The 12,352-nt window shown below is 39.2% G+C and overlaps 1 protein-coding gene across 5 annotated transcripts in view; it reads right to left on the bottom strand.

The window, feature by feature from the left end:
* The window catches only part of OPA1 (OPA1 mitochondrial dynamin like GTPase), an 89,785-nt gene extending 81,757 nt beyond the window's left edge, over nt 1-8,028 (bottom strand). For 3 of the 5 annotated variants that reach the window (XM_082685800.1, XM_082685798.1, XM_082685799.1), the window contains exons 1-3: nt 7,783-8,011; nt 1,040-1,358; nt 288-384 (exon numbers count right to left, since the gene is read on the bottom strand). In XM_082685800.1, the coding sequence (XP_082541926.1) occupies nt 288-384; nt 1,040-1,358; nt 7,783-7,814 (448 nt within the window). In that variant the 5' untranslated portion in view covers nt 7,815-8,011. Of the gene's footprint in view, nt 1-287; nt 385-1,039; nt 1,359-7,782 lie in introns of all 5 variants that reach the window. The other 2 variants (XM_082685797.1, XM_082685796.1) reach the window with 2 other exon arrangements.
* Nucleotides 8,029-12,352: the final 4,324 nt, after the last annotated feature.

The following is a 12,352-nucleotide window of genomic DNA, read 5'->3' as shown; positions in this document are numbered from 1 at the left end:
CTGACAATCTATTAGTTAGCAAAAGATAAAAAATGAAAGCGTATGTTCACTATGGCTCTAAAATATTAACACACACACAGATTAGCTACAACTAAAAGAAAATGTGAGTGATGGGTGAGGGCATTATTTTTTTTTCCTAACAATTTTTTCTCTGATATTCTGTTATGTCTATCATTCAAATAAAACTGCTACACAGTAAGCTCATGAGTTAAGAAAATCTCAATACCACTATTTCTCTTTCCTAAAGACACAACCAAGAAACATGTTTTAATGTTGATGATACAGACCTAAATCAATATACTCATCAATTTCCCACACGATGTCAGGCACAATCCATTTATAGTCACTAAGGTCAGGTATCATATCTTTCCACTGATCAAAAGTCTAAAAGAAAAGAAAGTATGCCAATCAAATGCTCTGAATGTCATACAAAAATAGAGAAAAACTACCTTAATTTATCTAATTAAAACATGCTAATCTACCAAAAATGATGTATTATGTTCAAATATTTTAGAAACAAAAGTAGCCTTGGCTCTTCTAAAAATAAATTAGTTGGCCAGCATATAAAATATGTAAATGTTCCTTTACAAAATATGGAAAATGTAAAAATTCAAAAGACAGTCTTATTTCAAACAGGTTTCATGATTTGGCTTTAAACAATACTGTAGAACAGAAGACAAGCCAGGGGTCAGGACACATTGACTCTACTCTCAAAGCTGCCCAAAAGTGGTTGTGTTAGCATGCTACCTACTTTCTTGTCTGAGCTACTAAGTGGCAAGCTGAAAATCAAACCTAGGTGACCTCACTCCAGCCCAATGCTCCTTCCATTAGGGCCATTCCGATCTCTTATAAGTATAACCAAGATTCAGAGAGCAGTTTTCTATTGGCATCATTAAAACAACTTAGCACATGGTAGAGATACACACTACATTTTTAAATATCAAATTACAGTCTATTGCACTAAAGAAAAATGATTTGTGTTATAAACCCTTCAAATAATCATGCTAAAATAACTGAAAAAGCAATGGAAATGACTCACCTTTTTGGCTGTATAGCCACCCCCAACAGCAGATCCTAGTATGAGATAGCGAAGTTTTAAGAGTCTTGCAGCTAATCTCGCTGGCCAAAAATTCCTGCGTGGCTGGTAGCCATATTTAATTGGAGAAAGTTTCAATTTACGTAAGGGAAGGTTAGTTAAAGAGGAGAACTGATGAAATGACGTCCTGAATTGGGGTCTTTGAAGCTTTAAGGTAGGATGATGTGAATGATAAATGCTTCGTGAAACCAGATGCAGTTTTTGTAGCGGTAAGCTTCCTTTGATTCCAGAGCTATGTTTCACTAAGGACTGGCAGACCTCACTAAAAAAAAAAAAAAGCATGGGACAAAGATCAGACTGGGTAATAGTGCAAAGGAAAAAAAAAAAAAAAAAAGAGCAATATGCACAAGAGAAAACACACCTGCGGGCATGTGTTCAAACCCACTATGTCGGACCGCACCTCCCTTTTACTAACCATTTATTACACGCCAGGCACTGCTGCATGCAGCATGCACTACCTCCTTTAATTCTGCTAAAAATCCTATGGTGAAAATGCCAGTATTACCTCCATCCTACCAATGAGGAAAAGGTGGCACACACACATAAATAACTGGCCCATGTCCACACAGATACGATTCAAACCCAAGAGCTGGGACTCCAGAGCCTGTCCTCTCGTTTACTTCTTTTATTAACTGCTATTCGCTGTCAATAAAACTGGAAAACAAAATGAATGCAAACCCTGCTTTTAAGCACAAAAATTCCAACAGCTTAGAATACCTATTCTTTGGCCTCTCCTCTAGGTCTCAGGATCCTGAGACAGCCCAGGGATAGAAACTAAGGAAAAATCATTAACTGTATATAAGGCACCTGATGGAAAGTTTCTGAGTAGAATAAATTAATTAAAGAGTAATGAAAGAAGATACTAAAAGCAATGTGCAACCATCTGAATATTTGTGTCCTCCCCCAATTTATATATGGAAGCCTAATTCTCAACATGAAGTATTTGGAGGTGAGGCCTTTGGGAAGTAATTTGCTTTGTATGTGGTCATGGACACGGAGCCCCTGTGTTGGGACTGGTGCCTTTATAAGGAAATAAATGGCATATATCTCTCTGTCCCCTCTCTTTCTTGTGAGGTCACAAAAAGATGATGCCTGTCTATAAGCCAGGAAGAGAGTCCTCACCATACACCAAATATGCTGGCACTTTGATCCTGGAGCTCTCAGCACCAATAACTGTGAGAAATAAATGTTTACTGTTGAAGCCACCCAGCTTTTGGTAATTTGGGGAGTGATAAGGTGACTGTATATCAGTTGTGCAGATATAGGGGAACAAGCTAGAGTGAGCTGAGGTGGCAGCACTGAAAAAGGAAAGACAGATACCAGAATGATGAACTGACATGGGAATCAAGGGAAGAAGCAAACAGTAATCCTGACATTTTTGCCACTTACAGATATTAAAAAAAAAAAAAAAAATCAAGAGCCTAACCAACTGGGTGGGGCGAGTAGCCCACGGTTCCATAATATTTAGCTCAAACTTCTTTTAGCTCTCTTCTTACAGCCACTCAGTGTTTTGAGCCAGATAAACTTTGGTTCCATTATAGTTTCACTGCTTAGTTTTGTGCAGTCAAGGGCAAATTATGAACTTGCCAAAGGCTGTTTTAAAAAATCTGTTAAAATGGGATAATAGCTACATCAGAGTTATATTGTCAATACTCACTAATCTAAGTTATCTTCTTCTCAGACCATAATCCCCTTCACCCCTTCACTACAACCATCTTTGATCTTACTGGAAGAACCAAGTCATGGATCCTTCTATCTTCTTCTTAACCTATTAGTCTCTACCTTATCTATTTACCTCCTTACCCACCTTATAAATAGTTCATAGTTCATAGTTCACAGTTTCAACGACTCTTTTACAAATACTCTAAACTCAATTGCCCTCTGGCTTTTTGTTACACTTGTCTGGCAAAATGCAAACCCTAGATGAACCTTATCACTTTAAGCCTGTACCAATGGAATGAAGCACTACTGAAGAAAACTGCACCTACTGGACACACATCTCACCTTGGCTCCAAGAATGCTTGACAATCCTACTTTGTTTAACAATCCATTCTTCCACTCTCTGCTAGGACCATTTCGGATGTTCTCCCCACTCCTCTACCCTCCCATATTCTCCTATACTTCCTGCAATTTTCTGGAGAAAATGGAAGCCATCTGAAGGAGACATGCTGTTGCTTCCTTGCTTCCTATTGTATCTACGCCCACCCTCCTCTAGCTGCTCCCTCTGAATTCCTGGAGCCCTGAACCCTGAGTCCTGTAAGATTACAGTAAGTACTCCTCTTCCCTTCAAAGGCAACTCCCTCTGTTTCCTCTGAATTCCCTATTTAGGAATCACTAGTCAAGTCTCTCTCAGTTTAAAGAAGAGATGGAAAAAAACCTCCAGTTCCCTGCTCTAGCTATTCTATTAAAAGCCAAACCAACCTGATTTCCATTTGTATCACTTCACTGAAACAGCCCTTACTGAATGTCCTGATGCCTTCCAATGGGCATTTATTTTTTCAATTCTCATTTTCTCTCTCTCAGCAATATCTGACCCCTCCTTGCAGGAACTCCTTTATACCAACAGTCACTAGCTTTACCCCACTCACTGACAACTCTTTTTCAGGCCACCTCTTCCCCAACTACCCCTTCCCCCCTTTTTTGGATTTATTTATTTTAGAAAGACAGACAGCTTGTGGGCATGGAGGGTAAGGGGCAGAGGGAGAGGGAAAGAGAATCCCAAGCAGACTCCCCAGTGAGTGCACAGCCCAACATGGGCTTGATCCTAGGACCCAGAGACCACCCCTCCAGCCAAAATCAAGAATCAGATGCTCAACCAACTGAGCCACCGAGGCACCCCTTCCCAACTACCTTTTAAATGCTGGGAGCATGGGACTCCGATGTAAAGTCACTTTTCTTCTCATTCTATTCACTCTTCCTTGCTAATCTTACATACTCATTTCCTCAATTACCATATACATATTCATGTTTCTCCAAACTTCTACATCTAATACAAATAGTTAAGTTCCAGAGCCTTGTGTCCAACTGCCTACTGAACACCACCCCTTAGATATCTAAAAGTATCCCAAATGTCCAAATTCAAATTCATGGTATCTTTCCTCCCTCCCCTCAAACCCAGACCCTCTCTAATACTTCCTGTATCAGGAAATGGCAAAAACATCTGTCTGGCAGTTGCACAAGCCACAGGCTTGGGGCTCATTCTTGATACCTTCCTCATCCTCAAGTTCTACTTCCAACACAGATCTCGAAGCTTCCATTTCTCCCGTCTCCACTACCAGGGTTCCTTACCTGGGCTGCTGTTAGCAGTCCTGACTGCGGTGTTCTCCACAGCACAATCAGAGCACTCTTCTGAAATGTGAATCTGATCACTGTCATTCACCTGCATAAATCTCAATGCCTCCTCCTACACTCAGAATAAAATCCAAACTCTCCATGGTCTGGTCCTGCCTCTCTCCCTCTCACCTCCCAGCTCCACCCAGACCAGTTTTCATCTAGCTCCTTGACTGTGCCATACTCCTTCCCACCTCAAGGCCCTGATACCCACTGTGCCTAGACAAACTCTTTTACCTACTTAACTCCCATTACTCCTGTTAACTCTGGTCACAAATGGTTTCACCTCAGCAGTCACTCTTCTCCTGGACCTACATTCTAATTTGAGTCCCTTGATACTTTTCTTAGCTTCTTCAGTGCACATAAAATTGGTATTAAATAATAGTGTAATTATTGGATTAATATTTGTCTCTACCAGTAAACTGCAGTCTTCATAAAGCCAGGGTGGTCCTGTTTTGCTTCTCACTGTATTTCTAAAGCCCAGCCCAGTGCTTCACAAGTAGTAGATGCTTAATAAATTCACTGAATGAACATATGTAATTGGGACAACAGCAAAAACAAAACAAAAGGTGAAAGAACCTAGCAATGACCATAGAGTAAGTACTCAACAAATGTCATTTCAACATTAACCGCACTAACCTCTACTAATGTATCAATGAGTACACTGTATCCCTCAAAAGTTGTTTGCTTTTTTCAAAAAAGGAGTTAATCCAAATATATATCCAAATTAGATAAACTCAAGACCCAAGGAGTCCTACTGCTAAGATGCTCTTATAAAGTTTATTGAATTAAACATATGTTTAAGAGTGTAATACAGGCTTGAAAGGAATTCATGGAAATTAAAGCTGTAATAGCACATTAAGAAAAAAAAAAAAAGAACAGCAACACCAAAAAATGTATTAAGGAAACTCCTGGGAACTTAGAACATAAAGAAAAAAGGTGGAAACCCTGAGAAAAAAGTGACTCAGAGAATTGGTATCCAAAGTGGGGTGTGTGTGGAATGTGTTTCAAAGGATACACAAAATAACTCACTGGGATTCAGGAAAAAGTACCAACGCTTCTAAATACAGTGTTTTTTTGGATCTCATCTTTCAAGATTATGTTAGGGTAGAATTATAATGTAAATAATAAAGTAATACAGAGATATATGTAATTCAAAAATAAGTGTGTATATGCACATTTGTGGCATATGCCTACTATTTTTTTTTAAAATATGATAAGCACAGATCATATTTTGCAAATCATGGACATACAGGATCAACCTAAGAAGACCAATTCATCTAACAGGAGTCAATAAAAAAAAAAAAAAAAGGAGGAAAAATGGAAGGAAGAAAATAAAACCAAAGAACTAAAGAAAGAATCTTTTTAATGGAAAGGCCCACTAGTACCAAGCCAGATTTGGGTGGGGGTGACCCATACCTTTCTCAAGGACAAAGCCTTGAGTAATTAAAGATAAGGCCAAGATCCTGAAAGCTCCTGTGAAGGGAAAAGCAGAATACCTACAAAAACACAAAAATCAGATTGTCCTGAGAGTCTATATTAGTAACAAAGGATTCTAGAAAAAAATGTACCAATGCCTTTACCGTTCTGAAAAAGTATTTTGAATATAGACTTCTATATTTGGCCAAACTAAAAATCAATGTGATGCAAAACAACAACCCCCATGACTCCTGAAATCATGTATTCTCTCTCATCTATCATCTCTTTTAAGTATATAACATCTCCTAATATGAATTCTTTTTTCAACAAATTTACCAAACATTTATTGCACCTAAATAAATGTTGGTCACTATCTTGTTATTTGTCAGTGAGTATGCAGTTACATACCTTATATCAAAAAAATGTTTATGTTCCGATCTGCTTAAAAATGGGAATTTAAATGTACTCCTTCATAACAAACATGCAAAACAAATACAGCAAAAGAAAAACTCCAGAGCTTGACGCTTCTAACCTTCCACAACTCCTCTTCTGCAAGAAAGCTAAACTGTGCTATCAACATAAACACTTTTAAGCCATGACTCTGTGGAGTCCATAATAACTTAAGAAACAATTTAGCCCAACAGCATCCACCCGAATAAACAAATATCAGTTATTAATCAGTCTGTTAAGTTCAAATTTTAAAGTTTTCCCACATGTCTCAATTGTTCCAATGAAGCATGATGTTTTCTGCAAAGCCTTTTCCCTTTTTATTTAAATAGCATTAGGTATGTTTCTCCAGGAAACCGGGAGTAGAAATAAAAAGGTAATAAATAATTTACTGCAGTATCAAGAGCTGTAGATTTACTCAGAAACTCAAATTCCATAAAATTAGAAATAACTACCCAATTATTCTAATTGACTATAACTATTGTATGTCATCCTGTTCTAAATTTAGACTCAACCTTCATAAAAAATGGATACCATTCCTTATAAAAACCATCAATTATCCATACCCTTTAAACAATATGAAAAAAATTCAAGACAGGTGGTGAGAGGCTAATTCAGGAAAACCAAGTTTTTTCAACCCTATTTGATGCATATTACTTCTTATTAACAGCCTGCAACAATAAGTTAAGCCTGAAAGTATCTAAGGATATCAGAACACAAATACATTTAAAGATAAAGTCAAATTTAAATCTTTTTGAAATGTATATAGTAACCCACAGGAATGAAAGGATCCTAAGATTTTTTTTTTTTTTTAACTTGGAATTAAACCAGGCCAGGGCAGCAATAACCATGTGATAAGAAAGTTGGTGCTATATTCACCACTTTTCATCCAAAGCAAGTCTTCCTCCCTAAACGCTGAAAAGCTGCTATTGAGAGGGCATCTCTAATCACCATCTCCGACACCATTTGCGTCACCGCCCAGATCAGACTCCAAAGCAAGTCAACTCAGACGATTAGGACAATAGGCAGAGCCTCCTCACTCTGGGAGAAGAACGAGTACCCGCAAGAGCAACGTACACCTGTCGTGGAGGTAGAAGAAAGAGTTGAAAGGCGGAGAGGGGGACACATGAATAGAGCCAGGAGCCAGGGACGCAGAGGGCAGAAACAAGAAGCAACCAGATAACAGCAAGGACAGAAAGGTGAAAGAGGCAGGGACAAGAGGACAACAGAGACAGGCCAAGACTGAAAAGAGCCCAGAATCTTCGAGTGGCACAGGACAGGAACAAGGGCCAGTACTGCAGCCGGCCCCTCTGGGAAGCCGGGTCAGAGCTCCTGTAACCACGGGTCCTCAAAAATATCCCGGAATCCTCCAACCTTCCTCCGCCTGACCTGCAAGTTATGTGCAGTGCACATTCTGGAGGTAGCGATGAAATAACTCGGCTTTTCGGAGGCCCCAGAAATAACCGGGCCAGGTCGGAGCCCACACTTACCAGGCCACGGCGGCCCGGTGTAGTCGCCACATCCCGCCGGCGAGGAGGTCACACAGGCGCCTACAGGGCCACGCGGGAGCCCGGCTGTCAGCCCCCGTCCGGCCCTTGCTCCAGGAATGACCCAGGAAGAAGCCCTCGGCAACAAGGGCACAGAGCAGCCGCTGCGGCCCTCCCAATGGCGCATGGACTTCCGTGAGAGCCCGCCCGGCACCCGTACTCGGTCCGTCAGAAAAACAAGCACCCACCCACCCTTCCTAGGAGGGCAGCACAAACGGTCCGCGGAGGAGTAGTGCTTTCGCTCTGAGCCTCCAGAGGAAACAAGCACTTTCCGCTTCCCCTCACCTTTTCCCTCCCTCTTCGTTTCCGGGATGGAATTAACGAAATTTGAGTTTCCCTGGTCAAAGATTTGGAGAGGGGAGGAGTGGAGAGTTGAGCAGGGACTGGCGGTTGTAGGGCGAAGAAAGCGGATTGATAAATTCTCTCTAGGTGGCTATCGGCTACCGATTTAAGAAAATTTAGTACTGAGGGGGCATGGAGGAGCCTACGTAGTACCAAATGAATACAGTGAAAGGGTAATAGTATAAGAAAAGCCAGTGGTTGCCAGTGGATTGTTCGGTGTCCTTGTTTACAAAGCACTTTCAGAACAATCCTGGGAAGCAAGAGGAGTCGTGGATTGGTTAAGTGCTTTAGGATCCTCTGAAGGTCACATCTGAGAAGGGCTCGGATGAGCAGCTGTGGGTTTGGAATAAGTTTGTGCGCTTTATAAAAGCATCGATAATGATCCCCCCGCCCCCATTCACTTTTTAAATGGTCTTCATTTGGCTTTTAATCCCACTCATTTGTTTAAATGACGTGTGTCAAAGCCACTGACAATTCCATATTATCAGTGGCCACTGGACCTCAGCATTTAGTTTAGAATGTTGGTAATCAGCACTCTCCTTAGTTGGCTTCCCCTCTGTGTTTTTAGGACATAACCTTTTCCTTTTTGTCCAGGAGCCGCTACTCCCCATTCTCTTTTGCTGGTTCTTCCACGCCCAAAACTCTTACTGTAGGAAGCTTCCAGAGCTCAGAGATCCTGAGCCCCTTTCCGTATCTTCATTCTCTTCCTACCTAATCTGAATCAGTTTTATGACTTTAAATACTGTTTTCCCTTAACACTCTGTGTTTTATGAGGAAATTGAGGCCCATAAAAAGACGTGGTCCATGAAAGGTAATAAAGTCAATTGCTGGCTTAACCAAGACCAAAATCAAAGGGCCCTATTCCGCCTTCTTCACTTCAAGGGCACCCCCACCCCCAACTCCTTTTCCCTTAGTCACCAGAATCCTAAATCAGTATCCATCCATTCACAACAAAGCCAAGTATTAGACCCAGTCATTGCTAGTAAACTTCCCAAACGTAGGACTCTGGGGATTTTCTTTATTACATTTATTGTGGTGACTATTTTAATGGCAGGTCCAGTTAGGAACTTGCTATACTGACCTCTGCAAACTGTAGCTTTTTCCAGGATTGCAGAGTTGTGCAAAATTCCTTTGTTACTGTTGATTCCCAGTTGTTTTTAAAAAATAAGAGAAACCAAATAATGGTAAACTAACCCCTCTCATGTATGGGTTACCTTTACATTTCACAAAGCCCCTCCCCTTTTTTTTGTGATTCTATTTCTAGGCAGAAATGGAATACTGAAACATTCCCACATGTGCAAAGACAAAGGCATGTTTATTTTTGCATTGTATGAAATAGTGAAAGATTGGAATTTATATTATTAAAAGATAAACTGAGGCATAATAAAAATTATAAACATTTATTTGATCGAAAATTGATTTAAATTAAGCAATGCCAAGCCAGAATTGATTAGGATTGCTCCATCAACAGGAGCCAGGGACAAAACTTTTATAGAGAAAAAAGGGAAGCAAAAGCAAGGAAATTATTTGTTTGGCTAATAGCTTACATGATTTCCTTATTTGGGAAAGTCTAGTTAACTGTGATTGGTTGCCTTATTTTTTTTTAATTTAAATACAATTAGCCGACTTATGGTATACCATTTGTTTCAGGTGTCGAGTTCAGTAATTCATCAGTATTGCTTTCTTAACCTTAGGCATTTATAGGCTTCTGTTTTGGTTTGCTTAGTAGACTGCCAAGGTATTAGAACCAAGTTGGTCTATGTATTCAGCCCATTCCCAAAATAATCCCAGCAAGTATTGCAGAAATTAACAATTTATTCTAAAATGTATGTAGAAATGTAAAGTGCCTAGAATATCCAAAACAAAGAACAAAACTAGAGTATTTATAACCAACTGACTTCAAGACTTAATATTATAATCAAGATAGTATAGTACTGGGATAAGAAATAGATGAAGGGACCAAATTAGAGGGCTCAGAAACAGATCTCTGTGCAGTCAATTGGCTTTTTACAAAAGCACCAAAGCAATTCAATAAAGATGGAAGTCTTTTCAATAAATGATGTGAAAAATATTGAGTATCTATATGGGAAAAAATATACCCTACATATGATACACATAAAATTTAATATAAATTTATATCATATACAAAAATTGTTATACATAAACAAAAATTATGTAAGCTGGGACACAGTCCTAAATGTAAAAATAAAAACTATAAATCTAAAATAGACAAAGATTTCTTAGGTCACACACAGCATGTAATACCACAAAATTTAAATTGATAAATTAGACTCTATCAAACTGAAATACTTCTGCTCATGAAATAACAACACTGAGAAAATTTAATAGACAAACATCAAATTTGGAGAAGGTATTTTTAGAATATTTATCTGACAAAGTATACATCTCCAGAATATGTAAAAAGTTCTTACAACTCAGTAGTGAGATAAAAAATTTGCTTTGAATGTTTGTACTAAGGCCCATTTTGTTAGGATTAAGGGTCTTTGGGAGGCCTTAAATCATGAGGGGGAAGCCCTCAGGAATGGGATTAGCCTCTTATAAAAGAGACCCTACATAGCTCCCTGAATTTTCCATGCTATAAAGTTACAGTAAAAAAGACAGCCATTTATGAAGCAGAAAGCAGACTCTCACTGACCCAAACAAGACCACCCTGGTGCCTTGATCTTGGACTCCCCAGCCTCTAGAACTGAGAAATTTGTGTCTTTATATGCTACCCAATATATGGTATTTTGTTATAGCAGCCCAAATGGACTAAGACACAACCCAGTTAAAACTTCAAACACTACACAAAGGAAGATATATATATCTTACATACAGTGCTCATACATAAAGTGCTCAATGTTAATGGTCATCACGGAAATGCAAATTAAAGCCACAATGAGACAGCACTCTATCTTCACTAAAACTACTAGCCTTAAAAAAACTATACCAAGTTTGGCAAGCATGTGAGACAACCAGAACTGTCAGCCACTGCTGATGGGAACGTACATGATATGACCACTTTGGAAACATATTTGGCAGTTTCTCACAAAGTTAAACATACACCTCTCCTTTGGTCTAGCAATTCCAGTCATACAGACTTATCTAAGACAAAAAAAAAACAAAAAAAAAAAACAAAAAAAAACATGTTGTGCACAAAAAGGCTTATACGAAAATGTTCATAGCAGCTTTATTCATAGTAGCCAAGAACTGGAACCAAACCAAATGTGCATCACAAGAAAATGGATAAATGAATTTATACATGGAAATACTACTCAACACCAAAGAGGAAACAACTACTGGACGTGTAACAACATGAATCCGTCTAACAGACATGCTGAAATCAAAAAGGATGTTCCACTTGTGGGAAAATGGGTGTTGGGAGTGGGAAAAGAACATTAGGGAACTTTTTTAGGAAGATGGGAATGTTAGGAGTCTGAGTTACTTGGATGTATCTGTTTATCATAATGTGCAGCTAAGTACTGTGCATTCCAAGTTTCAGATTTTTTTCACATTTCCAAGTTTGCAAGCATTTATATATTGATTGAGTGGGGAGAGTTGAAGTGGGTGGAGACTAGGGGGAGAACAGGAATGACAAAATGTAGATAATTATGGAAGCAGGGTGGTAGGTACCTGAGGGCTCCGTATACTATTCTGTTCACTTTGTACATACTGGAAAATTTTCATCCTAATGGCTTTAAAATTTATCACAGACTTCTTATAAAAATGATACAGGAAGAAAAACAAAATGAATGTAACAGAAAAGCAGTCTTGTGGGTGTATGAAGGAGGGAACAGTGAATATGAAAGGCACACAGCTTGTGTACTATGTAGAATTTATTCTAGCTGTATTTGTTTCCTATTTGGCTACAACAGATTACCCCGAATGTAATGACTTAAAACAAAACAAACATTATCTTACTGTTCTATGGGTCAGACTTAAAAAATGGGTTTCGCTGAGCTAAAAACAAAATGCGTACAGTGCTGCTTCCTTTTGGAGGGCGACTCTCAGGAAGAAGCTGGTTCTTTGTCTTTTACAGCTTTTAGATGCTCCCCACATTCCTTGGCTTCTGGCTCATTTCTGTCTTCAAAGCTAGCAATGACTGTTTGAATCTTGGTAATATCATAGCCTTTGACCCTGACTGCCTTGCTTTCCTCTTCCGCATTTAGGG

Source organism: Mustela nivalis (genome assembly GCF_964662115.1).
Source record: "Mustela nivalis genome assembly, chromosome: 1".
Lineage (NCBI taxonomy): Eukaryota > Metazoa > Chordata > Mammalia > Carnivora > Mustelidae > Mustela > Mustela nivalis.
The sequence above is the reverse complement of the archived record's forward strand: the minus strand, read 5'-3'. Positions and strand labels throughout refer to the sequence as shown.